We start from the raw sequence: 27902 nt of genomic DNA, 5'->3' as shown, positions 1-27902 counted from the left end.
GATTGTCATTTACCAATAAAGCGAAATTCTAGAAAATTGGATGCATTGTTTTATTAGAAGCTTAGCAACTTTAAATATCCTTGGAAAATACAGCAGATGTTACAGGGCAGGGAACCAAGAGAAGGTGGCACTTCTTAGCCCTGGAACTCACTGCAGAGCACCTGAGGAGAGCCCAGATCACATCCCGAGGGACTTTTATGAAACAGGGCTCCGTTGCTTGTGCTCCTGTTCCTCACGGAGAAGCAGAAGAATGAGATATGCTTGCAGTGATTTGTAGTATTTGCCAAACAGGGCACTGCATCAGAATAGCCTGAGATACAGTGCAGAGCTCCTGGTAAACCTTCAAAGGAAAAAAAAAGGTTTCCTCCGCATTTACAGTCTTCCGGATGCAATCCCATTGTAAAGTATCTAATAGGATAACACCAGAGCTCTCCAGAAATAAAAGTAACTCATTGGTTAAATTTCAGTTCTTCACCTTTCCCCCCCCCTCCTTCCTGGGTGAGCTCATCCCCCCTCCCTCCTTTTTTTTTTTTTTTAATCCAGTGATTTAAAATGCTAGAAGGAAAAGCAACTGAGGTCTTAACTTTCAGATGCTGAATTCTCGGCTAATTGAAATTACTGGGCACAATGCTATATATAGCCAATGAAGAGATTGTGAGCTCTCACTCAGTGCCTTCAAGACATGTCGTTTTGTAGTCAGAGAAAACAGAGATCAATGCATTTTCAAACTGACAGAGGGAACGGATGCTCCTTAGTAGCACATGCCCAGGATCGTGTGTGTGGGGCTGGAGCTGTGCTGAGAAGCTGAATACCGGTCCATATGCTCCTTATTTACTGCAATGTTCTTTGCATGTTACTGTGCACTCCGGACTAACGTGAAGGTAAGAGGAGGCGAGGCGGCAACTGGGCTCAATATACATGTTAAACCAGCTGCAGAAAATGTCTACCTTGTGTAGCTCCAGGACTTTTTGGATTGTCGGCTGAGCGGGCAGATTATTACAGGTGGTTGCAAAGGCTTTGTTTTATGGTAGCTGTGCAGTCTCGCAGGGGAAGCATGTTGGAACGCTGCTGTGAAGTGACCTTCAGGTTTAACTGTTTGTAATTCAGGTTCATGCTCACCCCTGGTGGGGGAGGAAAGTGGAGGGGAGGGGAAAGATGAACATTATATAGGTAGGCCAGAATGAAGAAAGCTGAGTAGGTTAAAAAGCTATAAAGCATGTTGTAAATTTGATTGTTGTCTTCCTTTTAAAAAGTGCTGTCAGCTGCCTGTGTTCATGCAAGCTTAATTGTTTAAGAGCCAGGGGTTTGTTTATAGTTAGGATTCTAATGGCATTAGAATGTCATCAGTGGGATACCTGAACATCCCCTGCTTATAAACAAACGACTGTCATTTGGGTATTGACTATATGCATCGGGCAGACCCTGGGCTCCAGGTGGGCTGGTTGCTTCTGCCTGTGTGGGTGCTGCTAGAGAGAGGTGGTCACCCCACTGACATTCACTTGCTGTAGCTAATGAGCTTCTGAAGTTGAGCCTAAGTTTGGGAGATTTACCCCCTGGCAGGAAGGAGGGCATTATTATTGGAAAGGTCTTCTGCTGCTGTGTTCATTCAGCACTGAGCCAGAGAGACCAGCTGTGGAATTCCAGTTGCATAATTTACGTGAATTACATTCTCAGTTAACATTTTAAGCTTGTATCTCTTCTTGAAGGAAGTCCAAAGGGAAAGTGATTGTCTTTTTTTGCAGGAATGGGTTGGGGGAGGCCGTTAAGGCTTCATATCTAAAATAGTAATCTTAAAAATATGCCAATGTGAAACGGTTTCCTCTACTCATTTTACTGAGGGAATAAATGCTTTAATGTGTCTAGGTACTAAGTTCCATTTTCTGTGTTTACAAGTTTTATTAAAGAACCCTGCTGTTTGCTCTTTAGTAAGCCTCCTTGTTTTTCCATCTGAATTTCAAACAGGTAGTATTTATGTGTTGATGACCATGTTTATGTTACAACTGTAGTCTGGAAACATTCTGGATATCATGCTGCAGAGTTGTATAGAATTGACTTTTTACTACTATAAAGATTAACCTGAATAGTCAATTTTCTTTCATGCATATGATGGAGATAGTAAATAACATGCAAATAAGTGTCTTAAAAGATGGAGATGATGCCCAACTACCCAGGGGCTTTCCACAGTCCCAGCTCTTATTTCAAATAATGGACTCAATAGTCATTGTTTTCTAAACTCTATGAATTGTTCATGTTTTCCTGTCTCATCTTTTTAGGAGAGAGAATGAAATACTGTTTAGAACAAGCACTGTGAGAATTTATATATTAAGAAACCACAAATGAGTCAATATTTCATTATTGTATTTATTTAGGTACAGAAAAACCTGGTCCAGACTTCTCTGATTCAGGCTTTGGGAAGTCCCTTTCTACTCACCACTGCTAACAGTTGTCTTTACAGATTTACTTCTCAGTTTTGCCTCATTTAAACTCATAAGCAAAAGGTAACTTAGCAAGCAATACCTTAAATTCAGATGACTTGAATAACAAATTCTTAATTCTTTCTATAATCTGCACTGAGATGTAGAAATATACATTAATCAATAGGTATTGAGACCATATTCAACATCTATCTATCTATCTATATATATATAATGCTGCTTATACAGGTGTAGATTAACTTCAGTTTTAAATGTTTATACATTTTTTATAACTAGTTCTTACATTTTCTTTCATAATTTATAATATTATTTTGTGAGTATCCTTTCCTTCAAAAGTAGCAGGTTTGTAAGAGTTGGCAGTTATTTGCAAGCTGCTATTTTACTAGATTGATTTCAAAACCATCTCACCTGATTGTTTCAGTTTTAGACCTAATTGTTAATGTATCCAGAACAATTTGGTTTTGATAGTCTCTGTACAAGGTGTGGTTTCTCGTGAAGGCAGTGGGTTGCTATTATTATTGTTACAGGGACCCAAAATTTTGAGGTGTTGAAAGTTCAAAGAATAGAAAATATTGTATGTTTTTTTATACAAATAATAGACAACTAATCTCACAATCTTTTATTCTGGAATGATTGTTTTATGCGGTGAATCTTTATAAAGGGATATTATTGATAATGATGTTTTAATGTAATTTAAATATATTGTTATATGAATAACAAAACATTAAATCTAAACCTCTAGTATATAAAACATACCTATACTCACAAACACACATATCAGAGTGTCATTTAGGGCTCACCATTTATTCAATCATGTATTAAAATCTTTTAAATGACAATTGTGTTTTATACACTGACTCTGATAAAGTTTTGAATACTATGATAATGGAATATAATCCTTATTTTCAGGAAACTTCCAGTCTAGCATAAGACAGACATATAACTAACAAGTAAGTGTTACAGTACCTGACATGGACTCTTAATGCTAGACATGAATATAGAGAAAAAGGAAACAAAGAACCAGGGAATTCTGTCAACAAAGGTTTCATTATGGGATCATCTCTGAGTACAATCTTGACAGCCAATTGAAATTTCTTTTTTTATATTTTTATTGTAAAAATATTGCACAGAGGGGTTACAGTTACATGGGCAAGGTAATGAGTACATTTGCTGTCTACCAACTCCCCTCACCAACTTGTAAAGTTCATTTTCAACATTGTGTTTTGTATATCTATTGTTACAATGGGTAAACCTGTATTCTTATTTCAGCATTTTGTTATTTCCTTTTCCCTCCCCAAATTAGAAAAATGTATATACAAGATGCAGGGCACCAAAATCAAATACAGTGGAAACAGGGGTTATACCATGGAATTTCTTGAGGAATGAAAAAAGCATGGTGGGTAGAGGGAGCCAAATGGATCTTAGAAGAAAAACCCTTTGAAGAGTTGCAAATAGTTTAATGTAGCTGCAATATGGGGTCTTGCAAGGCTAAACAGTGAAATAAGTTTGAGCAATCATCAAAATCTAATGCTGAAAGTAGTGTTTCTTTCCATTTATTTGCTGGAATAGGGATTTCTACAGTAGGAAAAATCAAGAAAGCTTCTAATCAGGGATATTATTTATGTTCTATGTTTTCTTGATTGCTCTAAGATGCTTGAGTCATAGGATTCATATCATATTGGCTTTGTTTTAACTTTTTTCCTGAAAATGAATAGAATAATTTAATGTTTTTGCCAGTCCTGCAGCTTGAACTCAGGGCCTGGGCACTGTCCCTCAGCCTCTCCATGCTCAAGGTTAGTACTCTACCACTTGAGTCATGGTGCCACTTCTGGCTTTTTCTGTTTATATGATTCTGAGGAATCAAATCCAAGGCTTCGTACACGCAAGGCAAGCACTCTAACACTAAGCCACATTCCCAGCCCTTAATTTAGTTTTTACCTAGCACAAAAAAGAAGTATAACAAAAAAGAAGTATATAGAATGTGTGGTTCCACTTTGATCAGAAATAACCTGTATAGTTTTGAGAAGTACCTCTTTGAGAAAACACATGAAGTTTGTTGTATCATTTTTGTCTGTGGAACTAGCTCTGTTTTTAGAGTAATGATACAAAAATTTTTGGAATGATTTTTATGTCCATCTTGCTATTTTCCTCCTTTGATTGCTAATATAAATATATACACACCCACAAGACCAGAAGCCTTCCGTCTTATATATGAATGGAGAACATTTGACTCATGTCACAGGTAAGAAAACAAAAATACAGAAAATAAGTGACCAGTGTCTGTTTCCTATGTGCTAAGCCTCTTTCTCTCTATGTCTCCCTCCCAAAACTTCCCCCTCCCTCCTCCTCCCTCTCCCTCCCCTCCATCTTTTCTCCTCTCTCTCTCTCTCTCTCTCTTTCATTTTAGTGGCATTATGGTTTAAATTCAGAGCCTCTCCTTTGCTAGGTATGTGTTCTATCTTACCTCCAGCCTAGCTGAAGTCGCCTTGAGCCTTGACTTCCTGCTCTTTTTCAGTAGTTCATGCCACCTAGTCCCTAGAGCCAACAATTCTACTCCTAAATTTTGAAATACCTTGAGAGTTATGCAAGAACTTTGTAGGAAAACAGTATAACCAGATGATTTTAGAGCATGATTTAGGGGATGATAACAAAACTCCAAAAACCTTTCTGGTCTTCTTCCGCATGTATGGCACAGTTTGAGACCATTTCTCAATCTCCCTAATATTCAGTTTTTTTGTCTGCAAAACAGGAGTGGCGGGCGGTGGGGGGACATGGAAATCTGTGAAAAGGCATATGGATACTTAGTGAAATTTTTCATAGTTCAGTAATAATTCACTCAATTAGTATATAATTGCTAAAAAGTAACTGCAAAGAACACTAAACTTTTAGAGTTGATTTCATTAGAAAAATCCTCGGAATTGAGCCCAGTTATGGATGGTTGTATCACAAGGTCTATGATCGAAAACATTGTAATTAAGCTTTCAAAGTTAAGTTGACCAGCCTATACTATGCAGTCTACCCAGGGCATGAAATGTCACAAGGTATGTGTTTTGTGTACTTGACTCACCTAAGGTTTAATATTTCTAGTACAGGGTTGGTCAAGGAATAGTTTTGGAATAAACTTCACCCAATACTGATGGCTCACACCTATCATCCTAGAGACTGACATGGCTGAGATATGCAGGATTGAGGTTCAAAGTCAGCCCTGGCAGGAAAGTCTTCAAAACTCCATCTCTTTAACTTACTTTCCCAAGTAGAAAATGATGCCTTGGAAGTCAAATGTAAATCAGCAAACTATCTCTACCCTTGGGACAATGATGCTGCCTGGTATTCTGTTTCCTGGGGAGGGACTTAATATTCTATATACCTTTTATACTTCAATATAAATGTGTGCAGTGATGGGTACTGTGTATTGAAAGTATATTCTTGCCCTAATAAACTTTCCTATCATTTAAAAGAAAAAATCCTATAATTAATGAGAAACATGCCAAACTATAATATCCCCTTTTCTAGTAGTCATCATCACAACAATATATGTACATATCATAACATGTGAGCTCTAAGGAAGCTGGAATTTTAGCCATTTCTTTTTGTTCATTTTTATTCCATCAGAAAGATCAATGCCAAGTATGAAGTAGGTGCTCTCTCTCTCTTTATCTCTCTCTCTCTCTCTCTCTCTCTCTCTATATATATATATATATAATGCATATGTTAACTGAAATCCCAGATTAAAAAAGAATTCACTTGGCTTCTTTCCAAATTATGTATTTATTTTACTCGGTATTAATGGCTCACACCTATAATTCTAACTACTCAGAAGGCTGAGATCTGAGAATTGCTGTTTTAAATCAGCCTGGGGCAGGAAGGTCTATGGCTCTTTATCTTCAGTGAATCATTGAAAAGTTGCAAGTGGAACTGTGACTCCAAAGGGTAGAGCAATGTCCTTGAGCAAAAAAGCTCAGAGACATCACTCAAACCCTGAGTTTAAGCCCCACATCTAGTGTGCATACACACACACACACACATTTATCTTAATGCTTATAAATTTTCTGAGAAAAACAACTCACATACTTGGAAGTCATACAGGCTTTGAATGCTGGGCTGGTCCATCAAAAATCATTTCACTCCGTCATGTTGGAATCTGTTTAGCCAAGTTGTGAATCCAAGTTGAATGGAATCAATAATTTATACTGAAACAATTCACTGAATACTTGAACAACCCAGAATCCAGACATTCATCATACATATTTCTCCCAGGTTTATTCAGTGAAACCATTCTTTCCCAAACACTCCTCTCTGTTCTGCCTCTGAACATGTACTAGAATGGTTTGCTACAGTAGGACTTCTTCTCTGCCTGGGCATGTTTGTCTAAATTGTGTTTTACCTTTAAAAAATAATGAAGGTATTTATATTCTTAAAGTAGAATCCAAGATATGCTATCTCTCCTACTCTTTGCCTCTTTTGATTTGTGAGTGCAATTTCCCCATCATTCATGGTGATAGATCTTGTATTATGCTGCCATCACTTTCACTATGGTCTTATATTGCTAGCTCATTTTGCTTTTACATTTTTCCCATCCTCTCAACTAAATTTTAAGCATTTAGAATTAGGAACAATATACCTTTTTCTTCAGTTTTTTTCTTAAGGCTTTTTCAAGAACTCACAACATTCCCTTTTGATTGATGTTCTGATCAAAAGGAAAACTTACAGAACCTCTCCTTATGCTTCTACCACCTACTCTTTGCTATATCCTGTGATGCATTGCACATACTGATGCTCTGAATAAACACATCATTTGTTGTAGGCAGAGTTTGTAGGGACATGAATCAGAATGTGTGGACAGTTTGTGTAATACCTATGGCTCATAGGTGTTATAAGCCTGGGGCTAATGAAAAATCAGAGGTGGTTCCTGTCAGGATTCCAGTTGAATAATTATCTCCTTCAAGATGCCAATAACTGAGTTAATCCTTCCCAGATTCTTACATTATGGCCTCAAAATGGCTATTGGGCTAATGAGCACGTTGGGCTTACAATTTCTGATGAAGGTTTTAACTCAAAACTAAAAAAAAATTGATGAGTTATTATAAAATCATAGTACATTGGAAAATAATAATAGCTACAATTTGATAAGATTTTAATGTAAGCCATGAACCATGTGCAAACTTTCCATATATTCTCTTAGAATGCTTCCTAGTATCCTGATGTATAAATGTTACTATTATTTAATAAGCAAAGTGGTTTATTGATTTATTATTTATAGGTAGTGAAGAACAGGTAACAAAATATCTTGCCTAATGTCATAACTATTAAAATGCCAGAAAAGTCAGTTATTAAACCAGATCTATTCTACTCTTATCCTTTTTTAACAATTCTCTTTAAAAAGTTCATATGTATATAGGTGAATTATAATATTTAATAATAATACCATTAATATCAATTAGTATTAATTTTATATTAATAGCAATAGTATTAATAAATACTATAATTTTAATAATAATGACTTGACACCTCAAATCAATTTTTAGAAAAAATGAACTTAAATAAAATTGAATGTTTTACTTGCTATTCCTTCTTTAGATTTCTTTCTAACATTGGCTAGCATTAGGCTTGAGATTCTCTTTTGTATTCTCCATTCATTCCCTGAATATTGAATAACAACCTCTATTGTGATTCAGTCGCTGAACCAGATGTTATAAATAAAGGGTAAGATAAAACAGACAATATTGCCTTCCCTTTTGGAATTGATAGTGAAGTAGATGGACAATAATTAAAATAATGAAGAAAAATGCATAGTGTGTAAAAGTAAATGCTAATAAAATAAGATAATGGAAAGAGACTGAAAGTGTTTTCTGGGAGAGGGTTTGAGTTAGTTTTAGATAAAGTGGTTAGTGAAGGTCTCATAAAGGTACCTTTGTGATATCTAGTAAGTAAAAAGAGAAAAACCATGTGGGAAAAGATAAAAATGTAAGCCAAAAAGCTCTGGAGTAGGAGTCTGCCAGGTGTATTTAGTAATCCAAGAAGCCAATGGTGGCTAGAAAGAGAAAGGTTAAGAGAATGTCAAAGTAAATAAATTATTTAAGGCTTTCTTGATCACATTTCTTTTTTTTTGTCGGTCGTGGGGCTTGAACTCTGGGCCTGGGCGCTGTCCCTCAGCTTTTCAGTTTAAGGCGAGCACTCTACCACTTGAGCTATAGCGCCACTTCTGGTTTTCTGGTGGTTTATTGGAGACAGGAGTCTCACAGTCTCTCCTGCCCGGGCTGGCTTTGAACCACTATCCTCAGATCTCAGCCTCCTGAGTAGCTAGGATTACAGGCTTGAGCCACCAGCGCCCAGCTTTGATCACATTTCTTTAAGTGAGATATAGAACCAGAGGAAAAAAGTAAAAGAATCACATAACTTGACATTGTCTAGTTTAACTTGAAAACATTTCGTTGTAATGTTGGTCAAAATTAAATGGGAGTAAAGATAATTGATGAAATACAATACATACCAACACTTCTAAAACATATCCCTTCATTCACCCTTTTTAATGAGCTTGAGGAGAGCAGAATGGGTCATTGCTCAGGGCTGCAAAAATTATTTGCAACATGTTCCCTGTCTGAAGAATCATCCAACCTCAATTAGAAGTATGCAAATGAAAAAGTGATGAATGACTAAAGCTAGCTAACACTAAGCAGGAAATTCGTGAGTGTCCTGAGAGAGCACTTGGTAGCTAACCAGCAGCCTGGCCCATGCCTTGATTAGCATGTTTATCTGGGAAATCATGGTGGAGTACTTACTTTCCTGGTACTAGCTTCTGCAGTCCAGTCTATCCACCTATGTATCTTGGCCTGCTTAATAGCAATTGCTAATATTTGTTGAGTACTTATGATATACCAGGTACTGTGTACATTACTTATTTCATCTTCACAATAGCCCTAAGAAAATATTGTGTTATTAAACTCATTTTTACTTGTGAAGGGACTGGACCACAGAGGTATAGCACATTGTCCAAAGTCTCACAGAGCATAACTGCTGGTAACAGGAGAAAAGCCAGGCACAGGAATCAATAGAGTATGGAAGGGCCCCTCTCTGATTGCCCAGTGTTTTGCTGTACAGTATATGGTGGTCTGTGATTGGGTCTCTGACTTGCTTATCCAAAGGGGCAATGTTTTACCATCAGGTTTGATGACTTCTTGAGTTCTCCTCTGGCTTACTAGATTTGGCATCTGGACAGATTTCCATTTCTATCATACCAGGGTTGTCACAACTTCTTCACTTAGCCAGGGACTGAAAGAATTCCCATGTGTCTGATAATCTGCATCTTCCTTGCACCCCAAAGCAGTGAGGGGTGCTTACACTTGAGAGATTTCATAACCAATTGTTGTCTGAGGACCCTTAGGAAGCGGCTACTTTACTGAGGTCTACACATTTTATTAGTGCAATAAATCAGGTAACAAGGCTCCCTAGGACAAATCGGTATTATGTTGTTGGCTTGGAGAACCTACTTCTTGAGACCTGAAAAGGGAAAGATGGACAGTAAAACAATAAAAAAAAAGATTTTGAGAGGGCCTAGCCCTTCTTATTTTGAAATATTAAGCTAGATCTCCTTTCTGTTTAGACTTAGCACTTTAAACTTCGGTAGAATGGGTCCAAATTGAAGGAATATCTTTAAAATGAAAGTAAAATGAATAGAAGGAGCAAATACTGGTCTTATTTATTTACTTAAATATTTATTTCCACATTTCTGTTGGTGCACATTAATTGTAAAATGTGAGGAGTTTCATTATGATATTCTCATACATGTATAGATAATACATTTGATTATGTTTTCCCCATTTGTTTACTTTATGACTGTACTTGGATTTAGATATTGTTAAAGCAATGTGCAAATTTACTTGTTTATTTTAAAAGTGCCTGGTTTTACTTTGTTTCAAAACATATTCCTATATCAAAAAAAGGAAACTGAGGCAACAGGGTATTAACTTAAAATGAACTATTTGTATTTAAGTTGATGTTTAGTTTTTACTTTGGAAGCCACACTTCTTCAGGCTCATTAAAAAGTAAACTAAAGAATCAATTTAAATGGGTCAATGTGCATATTTCTTAACTATTTTTAGACTATAAGATATATGCTCATTATAGACATATGAAGTGAAAAAAAAGACAAAATTTGTATTACCTTATAGTGTTACTGCTCATATCAAGGCTCTTTTCATTTTTCCTCTATATATGTGTGAATAAATAAATGTAGATGTGTGTACTAAATCTGTATAAATAACTTTTGTTTTTGCTCATAGATATCATGAGAACATTCTCATATCATTAATAATTTTGAAAAGGCTAAATAATATTTTTAATATTTAATATTTCTTTTTAATACATTTTTATTGTAAAAATACTGTTTAGAGGGATTACAGTTACATAAGCAAGGTAATGAGTACATTTCCTATCAAGCATTGTTGCCTCCTCCTTTGTTTTTCCCCTACCATCCCTTCCCTCCCACCTCCACAACTACCCTCCCCCCCACACACACCTGAGTTGTAAAGTTTGTTTTTCAACATAGTGTCTTGTACATCTCATTGTTACAATGGGTCAACCTGTATCCATATTTAAGCATTTTGTTTTTTCCCTTCCCCTCCCCAAATCAGAGAATTGTATATACAAGATGCAGGGCACCGACATCAAATACAGTGAGAACAGGGGTTATACTGTGGGGAAGGAACATACAAAGAAACAAAAGAATCACATAGTACATTATAAATACATTAGAAACAATAGCAAGAAAGAAAAAAACCACTTGTGTCCCTATCTTGGGGTTCATTTTACTTAACATCATCTTATCTGGTCATATGTACATAGCTTTTGATCTTTTCTGCTTGTCCCAGACATACACTAGGAAAAGATTATATGAAGTGAAGTAAGCCAGGCCCAAAGAAACATAGGTCCCATGGTTTCCCTTATTTGCAATATGGAAGCTTCTTTGGGTAAATAAATATAAGTAGGCAGGGACTGAAAGCATTGTTTTTCTCAGACTCCTCTGTTTTTCAGCAGAGGATAGAAAGCTTTCAAGTGTAACCTTGGAATAGCTTTGAAATGAGATGTAGTTTGGAAAAATATATATATGGTGAATGTAAGTTTCAAAAGGATCATTGCCATTGTACTTTAAATAGGGAAAAATATATGCTTAGTACAAATATGTTTCTCTAGCTAGTCTCCTAACACTGTTTCTAAACCCACTGAAGCCAAATGCTGTGCTTTGATTTGTGTTTTTGATGATTTTTTTTAAAAGCAGAAGCCAGTCAGACAACTTTCTTATTAACACTGTTCTCCTAAGAGTTTACAATGAAAACATTTCACTTCTCATTCCTCATGGATATCTAGTTGATCCATAAATCATAAAGAGACCATCTCTAGCCTGATTCAGAATGACTTATCCTGATTCTGCATGGCTTAGTCTATTCAGTCTCCTCAGTGACGGGCCTCACTGTAGCCCTGCAGGAACATCTGGGCTAACTTCCTCTTCTCCCTGTTTCATTTGTGAATTTAGAGTGGCACCACACTTGTTTTTCTCAAGCTCAGATAAAAAACTTTCTATATAGAACTTTCTATACTTCCCACTGTCCTCAGACTGATGCATTTTCATAGGTGGTTTCAATTTCCCACTGTCCTCAGACTGATGCATTTTCATAGGTGGTTTCAACCTTGTTACCGTCTGACAACCTCTGCCACTTCCATGTCACATGCATGAGAAACCACTTCAACCAAGACCTTCCTGCATACTCATGCCTTAGAAAAGGTGTGAAAGAAGACATTTGGTAGAAGGTGTATATGTCAAGTTCATTGTCTGTATTTGTGCAGAATTCTATGATACTATTAGGTAAGTCAGATTTTCTGACAAGGTGATGAAGATGACAGTGATAAATATCTGCCTCCTACAGTGAGTATGGGATAGACTGACCCCCTCAGAAAACATGTAGGATCCATTCAGAAGATGTTCAAATATTTTAAGAAGGGCAATCCAACTGAAGCAGGGAAGGTTAGCTTCAAGCTTGATGGTCATTGTGAGCTTTTTTATATAGCTGAAAACTCTTTAATGGTACATCTCAAATACCAATAACTTGGATAAGACTCAATCCTTTGGTAGTAACTATAAAACAGTGTTTAGTCTTACAGTTGAGGATATAAGAGAAATAATTCTCACTATTTGTAGTTGTATATCTCCTAGCTAAGAGTTTTACTGATCTACAACTTCAAGCACTTACTAGGAAACCTTCAAAATTGCTTGGGAAACCAATTACAAAATTTACCGGATTATTCCTTTGGCCAAAATAACTTCCTAAGCTTGGAAAGATTAATTACAGAGTGATAAAGGAAATTATGCGCTGATAAAGGAAATTAAGCTCTTTTATTACTAGTTTATGTGAGGTATTGTGTATATTTAGTGGTGGTTATATTGTTTTGTAAGAGAATTGATCAGGTTAGATTATTAAACAGATTCATTTTAGAATGTCAACAAATTGATTTTAGACTTGTAGTTTTAAGATGAAAAAGATAGAATCTTACAACTTGTAAATTGTGTGTGGGAATGTAAAATGCTTAATAGTGTTTATATTTTAAATTTGTTTAGGTATAAGAATTATTCACTTGGGAAGGTTTGGTTGTTATTCAAATGAAATACTTAAACCAGGAAATTTAATATACATGCAGATTAAAATGTTTAAAGGGATAAAAGTTTAAAGCCATAAAAATGTTTAAAGCCATAAAAACTCCCTTAAGGACAATTATAAAGATCTTGCTAGATGTATATGTGGAATAGTAAAATTATAAGCTGAACTTAAAAGTTAAGTAAAATCTATGCATTTGAATATATTTTAAAAATTAAAGTCTTCCAAACTCAGAAAAGCCTATATTAACTTTTCTGTCTATGAGACAGTCTTTCTAACAACAAAATATTGACATTACTATGATAGGGCTTCATGAAATAAACACAAGATAATATGGACGAGATTACTTTGTATTTTCTAGAATACTGAAAAATACTTTCTGCTTAATTGTTTCAGTATAGAAAAAATATTCACCTTTCATAATTCTCTAGTGTATAAGAGAACCTGACAGCTAATTTCATCTTCCAGACAGAACTTCGCTATTTTCACTATATCCCATTATTGATTTATATTTTTAATGCAACCTTCGAATATCTTCTCTAGTGAAAATATCTTTATGTATGTTTTCTTTGCCAGTAGAAAAATTCCATAACTTCATTTTTTTAGAGTAAGAGTTAAGGCTCCCTTACATTCTTTTTTTTTGGGGGGGGTCCGGTCATGGGGCCTGAACTCTGGGCCTGGGCGCTGTCTCTCAGCTCTTCAGCTCAAGGCTAGCACTCTACCACTTGAGCCACAGCACCACTTCTGGCTTTTTTCTTTTTGCTTATGTGGTGCTGAGGAATCGAACCCAGGGCCTCAGGCATGCAAGGTAAGCGCTCTACCACTGAGCCACCTTCCCAGCCCTCCCTTACATTCTAAACACTGAATTTTATACAAAGGACATCACTAATAAGTTATGTCTGCATGCGGCGGTGAGTAATGAATTCTTGAATTTGAAATATTTTGTACACACATTCGAAAATAATTGAGTAGTTTAGAAAACAATCAGTTAATACAAATAACAAATAGGAAAAAATCAACATAAAGAAAAGTGGAGGCTTTATTAGTATTGTGAAAACTACTTCTTCCCTTAGGAATAAAACATTGTTTAGTTTATATAAACAAGTTAGAAGGAAGTGTTGCAAAATGACTGGAGCAGTAGAGACTGGGCAAGAGTGGGAGTTGTTTAGCCAGTAAGGTTGATCTATAATGAGAATCTCTCACTCAGGGTTTCTGCCCGTCCTCATTATTGAGTTCTGCCCACCTCCAGTTCCTTCCCTTCCTTCTTGTCTACTACTATCAGCAAGACTGTTTGCTTTTTCCTTTAGTCCAGCAGTCAATAACATTGATTTTTGCAGCACTAGTGATTCTCACCTCTTCCCTCATTATCTAGTCCTTCAGGGCTAAACAAAGCCAAGTTCCTGGTGTGCCATAGTCTACAGAACCTGTAAAACAGAAATGGCTAGAGGCGAGATGTAGGGATTTGGCTGGATGGGATGGGATGGACAGTGCCATCAAATCCCTGGGGAGCATCCTGGGAGGAATATTTTTTGACACATTCTTAAGTTAAGGGATAATATATCCTCCAGAGGAAAAAAAAAGTGTATAACATGTCTATCTTGTTCACCGCAGTTCCATTGAGTAGGCTAAGAGGAGAAACAAGCCCTGAGGTTCCATATCCCTGTGTAATTTTTATTGAGCCTATTCAAGTAGACAGATACTCCTGGGAAACAGACCAACTATTGGAAATGAGTCAGAAGAGCAGCCTTGCATGATGGGGCCATGCAAGACCAGAAGAAATTACAGAAGAAAGAAAAAAGAAATTTATTCCATCATTGCTATGGGTTACGTATTTCTTAATTTGTATTTAAAACATTGTAAAAACACAATTGGGTGAGTATTACTGCCCACTTCAGTGTTTAACAGACTCAAGCTGAAGCTTGGCGAAGCTGATTCACAAACCCAAAGTCACAAAGCAATGGCAGTTGCCATTTTCTTGAGGATCATGCCTGTAGGTACTCAAGAAGCTGAGATCTGAGGATCATGGCTCACAGCCAGCCCTAGCAAGAAAGTCTGTGAGACTTTTATCTCCAATGAATCACTAGAAAACTGGAAGTGACACTATGGCTCAAAGTGGTACGTACTGGCCTTGAGCAGACGAGCTCAGGGCAGTGCCTAGGCCCTAAATTCAAGCCCCACAATTTCCAATAACATCAATAACAACAAAAAGGCAGAACAAACATAAAAAAGGTTAGCTATATCACACTGCCTTCCAATACCATTCATTTCTTTCTGAAAGCTCATGGAAAACTCTTGGGAATTAGAAAGAATGTAAAAATAACTCCTCTATTTAAAGACAAGAGAAAAATATTGGAATGATTTTGATTCAGTATTTTATGTAGAAATGAAAAACTTCTGTCGGTTAGCTACAAAGAGAAGGGACTGGGGATGTTCAAGTACTACCAAGGAAAGATTTATCTCAGATTCCTGAAGGCATAGCTAGATGCAGGAGGAAGAACTTGAATTTCTGGACAACTCTGAAATTTCCCATGAACAAGCAGGGTTTGATCTAGTGATTATTCCACTTAAGTCTCCACTTAAGTCCTGGTCCTAGATTTTCTTTTCTACCTCTTACTATATGTGTGACCCTGCATTAATTATTAATCTACTTTTGCCTTTGTTTCCTTGATTATATAATGTATGGTTGTCTCTATTACATAAACAAATTATGTTGCAAGACTTACATGCATTACCATTTCCAGGCCTCATAAATATTTTCTACATAAAGTCGGGCTGGGAAGGTGGCTCAGTGGTAGAGCGCTTGCCTTGCATGCATGAGGCCCTGGGTTCAATTCCTCAGCACCACATAAGCAGAAAATAAAAAAGCCGGAAATGGTGCTGTCGTTCAAGTGGTAGAGCGCTAGCCTTGAGCTGAAGAGCTGAGGGACAGTGCTCAGGCCCCACGACCGACCCCCCAAAAAAACAAAAAAACAAAGAAATTGAGTCTCTGGTAGATGCCTGCATTCTTTAGTCCTTTCCACTCCTCTCTACAACATAGTATAAAAGTTAATTTTCACTCTTTGTTCTGAAATGTATTTTATAAGGGTAAGATTATTGCTCCCAGGTTAAATGCCTTGAGACTACCCTAGAAATACATGTAAAACTAAGTTGTACCAATGAATTTCAACCCTATTCTTAAGAGTAAGAGAGGTTGTGCACATCCCTAGAGATTTCTAGCCGTTTCCAAGGATGTGTACTAAAGCTCTGCTGTTCAGTAGAGTAGTCCCTAACTGTGTGTGGCTATTGAGGAAAAGAAGTATCTCCAGTCTGAATTGGGAAGCATTGTCAGTATAAAATACATACTCAATGTTGAAAGATTTTTGAATGAAAATAAAAGTAGGTTAACGTAATCACTGTATTATTTAAAAGGGAACTTGGACCTTCCAACCAAGTTTCAACTCTCAACTGAGGTCCAGAAAAGATGAATGACTAGTTTACCTAGTTGATATCAACACTTGATCCATTAAGATATACTGCCTCCTAAAGGCACATCCACCCTTCTCAATGGAGAACTTAGATATTTATACTATCATGGGAAAAACACAAACCCTGTGTTTGAGATAACAGCAAATTTCCTTGTGACTGAAAGCCTTTTCTCTGCCCTGGTTTAATGTAGTTCCAATGAGGAACTACTATTGGTCCTTCAAAATTATATATAGTAGAGTCAGTGAATACTTCCTGCCCCAGATATAATTGCTTTCTTCTTCCTTCTCTACATTTTTCTATTCTAGCCCTAAACACATTTATTGTATGGACTATCTTACATATGAAGTTACATAAAATTGTTAACTCATGGTCTTGTGAGCTCAACATTAGGTCGATGGTAAGCCTATCATAACTAATTTTTCAAATGTTTATTTTTAATATTCCCACAGTCTTCTGCTTTCTATTGATATTTTCTTATAATTTGTCATTCAGTTTCACAAGTTTTAAACAACCTCAAACTGTCCCTTTATCTTTATCCCTCTATGTCCACAGATAAATACAGATAAATAAGTAGATAGACATGATAGATATATCACATAGAAAATAGTATCATGTATTGGAAATACCATCCATTGACAATCATCTGAATATCCCAGTTAGTCATATTGTGAACTGCCTAATCAAAGAGTCCTTTTCTGTATAAAGTTGGACCTGTCAGTCAAGGGTTGCTTGTGTAGGCATGAAGAAGCCATGATTCACACAATCTCATTTCCATGATGTGTGCTTTAAATGCTACTTCTTCAGTCAGCAGCTAGTCTCCCTTGAAAATAAATTGAGCTTTGCATTTCCTTTGGGTTTTAAAAATGCACTTTTTTTTTGAAGTTTGTGTTAGGAAGTACAAATGCACAGCCATACTGGCAGTGCTTTATAATTTTTTTGGTCTTTTGGATTTCTCAAGGTGAGACTCCATTTCCCCAGAAAAATTATTATAAATCCCACATCTACTAATATCCTCATTTTGACATTAAAACTACAAGTTTATAAAAAAGAGGAAATGAATTATTTTTGGCTTTCCATGTATTAAACTCAGTTCCTTTCGATGAAGTTGTATCAAGATGGGATAAATTTGAATATAGAAAAGTGCTGCTTCTGCCTCTAGCCTTTTTAGATGGTTTTTCTTGACCGCACTTTTATTTTCTAAGTTGCAGAAATAAGAGACCTGTTCAAATATTGTCATATACATAAACATTGATCTGAGGAAACCTTTAAACCCATATAAATGAATACTCATCTATTCAATTTTTTTGAAAAAGAAATTTTAGCCATAGGGCAGGCATATTTTTTATTTAAATTCAAATTATTCAGGATTGAAGTACTTAAAACTAAGAGACATTTAGTAGCCTCCCAATAGCATTGCTTCTAATGCTATATTCTAAAGTCTATATTGAATAATAACTTGGGTTCATTCTACCACTCAACTGGTTCAGAAAGAGATAATGGCTCACTGTAGCATAACACAGCAGCTAACTATGAGGCTCTGGAGTCTCTCAGTATTTTTCCAAGGCTCACAACCCTGTAGATATAAATGGGGCAAGCCTTACCCAGCTTCTTTAGTCTCTCCTCAGTGACTTCATGGTTCACTGGTTGTAACCTTGGTGGATCTGGATTCGGTTGTTATGTTGTTTTACATTACAGTACATGGATGCCACCTACTGTCCCCAGAACTTTACCAAATATGGTATTTCCTCTGCTTATGCCACAGCTACTCTGATTCAAGATCCTTTTATTTCTGGCTATAACTACTATGATATATTCCTGAGGCTTCTGCCTCTGTCCTTTGATCATTCAAGCTGGTTTCCCATTCTGCTGCCAGGAAGAGATTTTTCAGGTCTGAGTTTAGTCATGCATACTTGCTTACAGTATTTTAAATGTTTCCCCTTCTTTAAATAGACTTTGCAGGCTTGCATGGCTGGACTAGCCTCTCCCCTTTCATTACCACACCTCCTTTATTCCTCTGTGGACCACAGTCACCCATGTTTCATACAGTTGCACAAACCATGAGATATTTTTCCAACCGTCTGTTCATTTCCACCAGCCCTTCATCTACATGAGACGTCTTCAGCCTTCTGTTCTCATCTCAGACTTCCCTCTTTCCTAGAAGTCGTCTTTGTCTCTCTTGTAGGTGTGAGCCTCTGTATAAACTCTCACATAACTGAATTCATTCTTTTGCCAGTCCTGGAGTTTGAACATAGGGCCTTGCACTCTTGATTGTTTTTTTTTGCTGTAGGCAGGCACTCTACCACTGGAGCTCTACCTTCACTTCCTATCTGAACCCATGCTTTAGCACTTGCTACACTTGGCTAACATGTGTGTATGTTCTTTATTTGATTAGAATTTCCCCCGATCAAATGGCATGGTATATTCCAAGAAAGAATTGAAACATTGAAGCAGCAACAAAAAGGAATTTAACTAGTCCCAGAGACCTGAAGCAAATCGGAAAACCTCCAGATCTGAGCAAGTGGAAAAATCAGGTCAAAAGCTGGATGTTGGTGGCTCCTGCCTCTAATTCTAGATACTCAGGAGGCTGAGATCTAAGGATCAGGACTCAAAGTCAGTCCAGAAAGAAAAGTCTTTGAGACTCTTATCTCCAATAAACCAGCAAAAATCTAGAAGTAGAGATCTGGCTCAAGTGTTAGGGTGTCAACCTTGAGTACAAGGCCCTAAATTCAATGCCAGTAACTAGCATTAAAAAAAAAAAACCCTCAGGTCAAACAGCTACCCTTACAGACTTTCACTTTATAGAGCCTAGTGAACCTAAAGGGGCTTAATAAAGCGACTTTCTCCTTTCTTTCCCATTTACACTATGAAAATACAAGGCAATGTAGTGTAGTATACTGTATCTTTGGAGGTAGAATGGGGAGAGAAGTCTATAAATACTATATAATTTATATAAATAAAAGAACTTTCTGTTTAATTTACACAAATGGTGCTTCTTTTGCTTCTTTGGAGTACTATACACTGCTTTCTTGAAACTTCTCAGAGACTACTTAGTTTATTATCCTAATGTTATAGATGAAGATAAGCTAACTGAAGGAAGTAGCTTTGGTGGTTGGACTTCAATGACAAATAGGGTTTGAGCCTCTGGTTACTGGCAACAGAAAATTCCAGGAAGAGATATGGTGTTCAGCAATGTAGATAGCAGGGAAGTAAGAATATCTGGGAAACAACATAGTTCAATCTTGTTAGAAAACATAAACTGGAGCCCATGTCATGCATATAAACTTAAGAAGTCATTACTAACTTGGTACGTTGTGGGAAGTTATTGAATAATTAGAGTGGAAAACATGTTAGGAAGTTTCTGGGATATTACTTTGTCAGCAGTGTATCTGAAAATGTAATTAGATCAACAAAGGCATGTAATTTTAACAGAAGTACAACACAGATAAAGATAATCTTAAAAGGGTGATTACCCTTAAATCATTACATAATAGGTAGAATTCTCATAGAATTTGTTTCACCATTATGGACAAGAGGAAATGGTATAGCATCTTAAGGCTTTGGACAAGCTTTGCCTAAGTTCTGCCAGGGAAGTTTTATAGGCTTTACACTCAAGGATATGTGATAGTGCCAGTCTTAAAAACTCATTCTCAAAACTAAGTATTTTTATATCACTTTGCTGATGTCTAACAATTTTTTTTAAAAAATTTTATCTCAGTGCTAATTTGTTTCTTTTACCCTTCAACAATGTTAAACACATTGCAGCAGCTAGAATCACTTGTGTTTGTATTTATTTATTCATTTGTGTGAATTGTCTATCATATGATGTTATTAAACCAAACAGGATGATTTTTCCTTATTTGTGAAACACTTATATCCACTTAACCACCAAGAAGCAGGAAATGGAGCTGTGGTCAAGTCTCAAAGTTAAGTAAAGAAGCTAAGAGTGCCTAGGCAAATTTAGCCCCAGTAATGGTAATATATGTATGTATGCATGCATGTATGTACGTATATATATATATATATATATATGTATGTATACATATATATGTATACATATATATGTATGTATATATATATGTATATATATATATACATATCTACCTATATACTAATTGTATTTACCATAGGTTGCAAACATTTTGTTCTGCAGGGAGAGTACCTTGACTTTTTTATTAGCTATGTATTTTAAAGTTTTAGTTTTAAATTTCCATGTAGCATGCTTTCTTTTACTTTTAAAATACTCTAAAAATAGATTCTTCTCAAAACTATTTTAGATAAAGAACTTTTAAATTATCCCAATTTTGTAGTTGAGGGAGATAAAATTCATTAACTGATCTGTGCTTTACTTATGATCATACAGCTTTTTCAAATGTTTATAAAGCAAAGATATTCTTCATAGGAATATATATCACTTGATTCTAATTGACTGTCTATCAGAGATGGAAAGGTGGAAACTAGCTGGGCACCAGTTGATTACACCTGTAATTCTACCTACTCAGGAGGCTGAGATCCAAGGATCATGGTTCCAAGCCAGGACTGGAAAGGTGGTGAGATTCTTATCTTCAATTAATCACCAGAAAACTAGAAGTGGTGTTATGGCTCAAGTGGTAGAGCACTCACCTTGAGCTGAAGAGCTCAGGGACAGTACCCAAGCCCTGAGTTCAAGGCCCATAACAAAACAACCAAACAGGGCTGGGAAGGTGGCTCAGTGGTAGAGTGCTTGCCTTGCATACCTGAGGCCCTGGGTTTGATTCCTCAGCACCACATAAGCAAAAGAAAAAAGCCGGACGTGGCACTGTGGCTCAAGTGGTAGAGTGCTAGCCTTGGGCTGAAGAGCTGAGGGACAGCGCCCAGGCCCAGAGTTCAGGCCCCACAACTGGGCCCAAACAAACAAACAAACAGAAAAACTAGAAGCTATTCTTGTGCCTGAATATAGTTTTATGTCCTTATGGGCTTGCTGGCATACATGCACATGTCATTTTGATTATATATTTATGCAATAGAGAACCTAGGTATTTCTATGAGAGTTGAGAGAATGTTGAACTACATTTTAAAGAACGAGTAAGAAGCAGGGTATTTTTGTTCAAGAATATAAGGTATCCAAGTGGTGAATCTTGATGAGATCTTGTTTTGAAATTAGAAAATATGCCTTTCACTTACTGTGTTCAAAGCATGATGAGTTTAAGGAGATAGTTTTGAGTAACATTGCAAAAGTCTTTATATTCTTTCTAAAAATTTAGATCATATAAGTGTTGTGTCTTTCGAATAAGCTTTAAATTTTTTGGGGGGAGGGGGCAGGGGGAAGGTTATGGTACTAGAGTTTGAAGTCAGGGATTTCTTTTAGAACTAGGCAAATGCTCTATCCCTTGTCCTATGCCTCCAGTTCCTTGATTATTTTGAGATAGTCCTGCTTTTTGTCCAAGATGGTCTGGACTTCTGTCTTCCTATATATGCTTTCTTCTGTAGCTAGGATGACAGGAACATGCCACCACTCTCAGCTTTTTATGTTGAGATGAGTTCCTTTTTTTTCTTTTGCCCAGGCTGGGCCAGAACTGTGATCTTCCCAAGTGGCTAAGATTACAGATTACAGCTACTAGTTCCTGCTATTGGAGTTTTATAAAAGGGAAATGTCCTCACCAAGTTTATGTTTTTAGGATGATCATCTGGTAGAATCAGAAGGGGGCCTGGACATATAGGATAAGATAGAAAATGACGTGATGAGTTTAGAAAGTTTCAGTAATTCTTTCTTCAGGGAAGATAAAAGACTTAACTATGAAAATAACTTGGATAAGAATGTAGGAACACTACTGAAGAGGAATTAGAAGAGAGATTTAATATCTGCATACGGGAGTGAAGGATGACCTTAGGCTCTCATGGTTTAAGCTTGAAAAAACTGAACAGATTTGGTGCTAGCAGCTACTCTAGCAAAGTCCAGCAGAAAGCTGATGAGGAAAAATATTCAAGTTTGCACTTTGTGAATAGAAGTTAACAATGGTAAGCCCTGGGTGCTGCTTAGCAGACAACTCTCTCTCCCAGGTGAGCACAAAGTTAAGAACACCTAAGTCTGTATTCCCATCATATCTATAGGTGGTACTTAAAATCATAGATGTGGATAATTTATCCCAGGGAGACTGCAAAGAATGAACAGAAGAATCTGTGGGAAAACCCTGGAAAATAAAGCCTTGTGGGGAGAAATGTGCAAATCAGATCCTATATCTGAAAGCACTTTGTAAGTGGCAAAGTACCTGTGAGATTCAGAGGAGGCATCTTCCTCCTCCTCCTCCTCCCCCTCCTCCTCTCCTTCTCCCTTTTCCTCCTCCTCCTCCTCTCCTTCTCCCTTTCCCTCCTCCTCCTCCTCTTCCTCCTCCTCCTCCTGATACTCCTCCTCCTCTCCTCCTTGTCCTCCTCCTCCTCTTTGTTCGCCTCCTCCTCCTGTTTGTTGTCATTGTCATCTTCTTTATCCTCTTCATCTTATTTTAGTTGCTGTAAGTAGACAGAGGTGAGTACTACCTCATGATGCACTGAAGTAGAAGAATAGTTGCTATCTTAACCTTTGAGGCATTGTGAGAAATCTACAAGCAGATTCTTTCTTTAAATAACATTCCAGATGCTAAGGTAAAAGATACTTTTGTTCAGATCAAACAAGAGCCAGAGTTTGTAGTTTTTGCTTGTTCCAACTGTAGCCCTGGGCTTGCCATCTGGGGATTTGGAGTAACTGTAAGCAAGTGATCTTCCACAGAGTGCTGGAGAAATGGGGCCTCAGTCCAGATTTCTATTCAAGAATTTTACACAACTGCCTTCTAAGAAAGCCCAAGAGATTTTCATGAAACCAGATTGGCTTAAAATGTGTACATGGTGTTGGCTTCAAGTTGCAGTATTAAAGCACTTTTAATAAGGCTTACAGAAAGAAAATAACTTACTATCACTTTGATGCTTATCTCCAAAAATGTTTTAAAACTCTTCTTTTGCATTTAGTGTTATCAACTCAACCTTCCTTGAAACCTTAATTGAACCTTAATTTAAAATTGAGAAAGTGCTTATTTTTTTATTCAGTAAATCGTATGAACATTGCAAAGAGTTTTAGAATCTGAATTAGAATACACACAGTTTATATTTCACCTTTGCTATTTATTGATGTGGAACTCTATTTCCATTACAGTCAGATACTTCATCTGAAAAATGGAAGTAGTAACATTTCACATAGAGATCTGCTGTATGAACTAAATCATACCATAGCACCACTATTATAAGTTGTAAGACATCTTATGCATTAAGAGACTATATAAAGTTATAATCATTAATTCTGTCATGATTCTGGAAAAAAAGTTTGGTACTAAAGAGAATGTTAGAGGATTGAACGATACTGAAACACACTGCATCTGTGAATGAATATAAAAAATGTCAGTCACTAAAAGCTGTTGAATTATAGGGGATATGAAGGATGGAGAAAGTGAGGGTAAGGGATGGAGGGCGTCAATCTAATTAAAGTACTATATATGCTTGTAAGAAATGCCACCATGGGGAAACCTCTTTGAACAATTAATGTACGTTTTAAAAAGTGAATGGCAGGAGTTGTAAAACAGGTTCTGTCTGGGGTCTGGTGGAAGAGGAAAGGGTGAATAGATAGTGTAAAAGAAGGTGAATATGAGTGAGTTGCTACTGGTTCATGCTTGTAATTCTAGCTACTCAGGAGACTGAGATCTGAGGATCACTGTTGAAAGCCAGCTTAAGTAAGGAAGTCTGTGAGTCTCTAATCTCCAATTAATCACCAAAATGCAGAAATGGTAGTTGTAATTCAAGCAGTAGAATGCAAAAAGTTGAGAGAGTGCTCAGGCTCTGAGTTCAAGCCTCACTACTGGCACACAAAAGAATAGCACAAATATCATCAAAATACTGTATGTCCACATATGAAAATGGAACAGTGAAGCTTTTTGAGACTGGTTTGGAAGGAGGAGGAGGGATGGATGCTAGTAAAATTGTGGAGGAAAATTTATTCTGGTAAGTGTAGAAATAGAGCTTATGACTAGCTGACTCTTATTCAATGTTAAACTTTGACAGGTAGGTATTTAATTATGTTTCAAGAAGATGTATTGGGTATTGTGTGGAATCAAGGTTGAAAACCAGCATTATTAGTTATAATATCTTTCTTCCCATTCATTGTCAGGAGATACTTGGATCTAAGTATTTATTTAATTTAATTTTAATATTGATTTGTGTGTGTGTGTGTTGGTTCTGGGGCTTGAAGTCCAGGGCCTGGATATTTTCCCTGAGCTTGTTCTGTTCAAAGCTAGTGTTCTACTACTTCAGCACTACTTCTGGCTTTTTGGTGGTTAATTGGAGATGAGTGTCTCAAGGCTATTTCTTCCCCAGCTGGCTTTTAACTGAGATCTGAAGATCTCAGTCTCCTGAGTATTACAGATTACAGGCATGAGCCACAGGTGCCTAGCTCTAAATTTTATTATCTTTCCCACCCCTTCTAAGCCTGAGATCCTCTTAAAACCTTGGTATGATTAATGAATGATTCACAAAACTCCTCCTCTGGTCAAGCCCATGAAGTTGCTGTTATTTTTTCATATCATTTATCATTAAAACTATACTTTATGGTTATAATGAGAGCCTTCTCTTTTTATTCTGAAAGCATGCTGTAAGAATCATGTCCCCAATGTTTATTACTTTTGCTTTTACATTAAAGATATTTTATCCTACTTCTTATTTAATGATCTATTTCACACAAGGACTTCTTAGATTACTTGAAAGGAGAAAAATGGGAGAAAATAAAAGTTAAGTGGAAAACATAAACCTTAGAAAAGCAGAGTGGATTTTATAAAGATTCTCATGGCCTTTAACACTTTCTACAGCATAGGAATGCTTTGATTGAAAATTTAGTCTCAAAGGTTTATAGTACAATATCAGTTAAAACTTTAAATCTATGTAAATAAAAAGCTGCATAAGTAATACTAAAAAGAAATTTCCAGAGTTAGATTTTCATTTCAATCACACAAGATTATTTTTATGTGTGTGAAAACTGAAGAGCCAAATTCATTGACTTTTTTAAAAAATTCATTGACTTTTATATTCAGTGGTCCAGTTATACATGATCACCAAGTTTAAAGCTGTGGATAGACATGGTGTTATCTTATAATTGATTTCTTTATATATTAACCACTAAGCTTTATGATGAAAATAAAGCAGTTGACTAATGGGAGATTTTCAAATTGTTAAAAGTATGCAGAAGGGTATATATCTTTTATGCAATGCATTTCTCTACCTAAAGATTTTGTATTCCCTCATGAGAGTAAAATTAACTTGAAGACAGGAATCTTTTATGTATCATTATATGCTTAGTGCCTGTCACAGGATTTAGCATGTAATTAACTACAGAATATTTGTGGGTTGAAATATCTATATTGTCTAATTTATTGGGTAAAAATGATTTTTTGATGTTAGTATTAATTTTACATATAATTTGAGATTTTTAAATTCTCGTTTTACTCTTAATACATAAGACATTTTAAGGAAGAAAGCTTTGAAGTATGTTACTTGCCAGAAAAGAAAAGTTTCAGGAAACATACTCAATCTTGCTTCTGATGAAAATATATAAATCATTCATTTAATCTATTAGTGCTAGAGATTAGGTAAGAGCATTCTTACCACCAGCCATTTTTAGAAGCCAAAGGTTGGCGGAAATTTTCTTGAGCTGAGGCCGACTCTCAGACTAGAAAGAATTCCCAAGGAGTGAAGTTGTGTACCACTAAATGCTGCATTAACTCTTTCGGGCCACCTGGGTACTATTGAGTTCACTGAAGCTGCAGTTTACCAAATGGTACCCCAGCGGCCTTCCTCAGTTATTGCAGCTTCCAGAAGGGCCTATGGCTTCCTGGAGAGCACTTTAACAAATGGAAAGAGCCTGTTCTGGTGCATATTTTCCCAAGGTGAAGTTTTTAAAAAAAATAGCTAGTGCATAGTTTTCACCTTGTAGCACACACAGTTCTTTACGTAAGTGTACCTGTGAATTGTGAAGATGTTACTCATTTCTAGAGGAACTGGAATAGACTATGGGACAGCTTGATTTGAAACGGATGTTTATGTAACAAAATGGCTTATCTGACCCAGTGATATTGCTGCTTTATTTTTTTAAGTGAAAATAAAAAAGAAAGAAGTCACATGTATTTGGGATGTTGCCAGTATTTATTCTACAATGTTTGGGCCCCAAGTAATTGCTAGTTACAAGTGAGATTAGCAACATTTTTAGCCTTTTATCTTTTAATTTAGTCATGTTGGCTAGCTAGAAGTTAACAGTGTTGAAATAATTGTAGCAGTGACTCAGATTTAACATTTGCTACACAATTAGATTTTCTTTAGGTCAACTGGAGCAGATCAAACTTTGCCTTCAGCGAACCTTTCTCAGATCTTTTGTAATTTCATCAAAGAATGATGAAACGTGACACTAGCTGGAATTTAGTTCTAAGAAGCATCACATATTTGTTTTAACATTGTTTATAGGTTTTGATGTTTTCTCGGGTTGTTCATTTAATTCTCTTGTTAAATAACAGATTATTTAGTAATCTATTCACCAGAGTTTAAATTTATTTTTAATGACTCATTTTAATACTTCTTTACTCAGTCATTCACAGAATATTTAAATGTTCCCACTCTGAGAGTCATGAATGCAAAACTGAATACGGTGCGCTTCCAGCACTCAGCGAATGTTAAGGTTTAGTGGAGGTAGACAGACAGATGAATGAATAATTAATATGCAGTGTAATAACAGTGATAATAAAGGTATAAACACAGTACTACAGAAGCACAGAGGAGCAAATGACTAAATGCAGAATATAAAGAGAACTGGGGTGAGGTAGGGCTATGCAGTACAGGGAAAGTGTTTGTCTAAGAAAAGGCAAGTAAATTAAGAAAACCCTTCTAGGAAGAGGCATTTCCATGTAGGTTAGGAGAGGAGGGTTGGTTCTTGGGGTACTTTGAGTGGAAAGAGAGCTCCCAGGAAGGCATAAGAAACAGCGAAGTCAAACTGAACAATCACTGAGAAATGCTTCTGAACTTGGAATTTAGGGATTTTCTAACACCAAACAGCATTTTCATTAGAAAGGCAGGAACTGGGGCTTGTTTGCCATGAAATAAATGGAATTGTAGGATGAAGACAAAACAGGAGGTGTAGTCTGTCTTTCAAGAAAGGAAACTGGAGAGCAATGTGTGAAAGCTTTAGGAGAATGAGTATATTTGGTCATATTTGAGACTAAGAAATATAAACCAGGAAAGGAAAACACATACATATTATGCAAGCGAGAAGGATATATATTGCTTTAGTAAAATGCTTCAATAGTTTAACTGATTAGACATT

At 36.4% G+C, this 27902-nt stretch overlaps 1 protein-coding gene across 4 annotated transcripts in view; it reads left to right on the top strand.

Annotated features, from left to right (window-relative positions):
- Positions 1 to 536: 536 nt before the first annotated feature.
- Dlg2 (discs, large homolog 2 (Drosophila)) overlaps positions 537 to 27902 on the top strand; it is a 1447312-nt gene continuing 1419946 nt past the window's right edge. For 3 of the 4 annotated variants that reach the window (XM_013013986.1, XM_013013988.1, XM_013013987.1), the window contains exon 1: positions 562 to 881. In XM_013013986.1, the coding sequence (XP_012869440.1) occupies positions 840 to 881 (42 nt within the window). In that variant the 5' untranslated portion in view covers positions 562 to 839. Of the gene's footprint in view, positions 882 to 27902 lie in introns of all 4 variants that reach the window. The other variant, XM_013013989.1, reaches the window with a different exon arrangement.

Source organism: Dipodomys ordii, unplaced genomic scaffold (assembly GCF_000151885.1).
Source record: "Dipodomys ordii isolate 6190 unplaced genomic scaffold, Dord_2.0 Scaffold22, whole genome shotgun sequence".
NCBI classification, from domain to species: domain Eukaryota; kingdom Metazoa; phylum Chordata; class Mammalia; order Rodentia; family Heteromyidae; genus Dipodomys; species Dipodomys ordii.
Note: the sequence above shows the minus strand (reverse complement) of the source record. Positions and strands in the feature narration are given on the sequence as shown.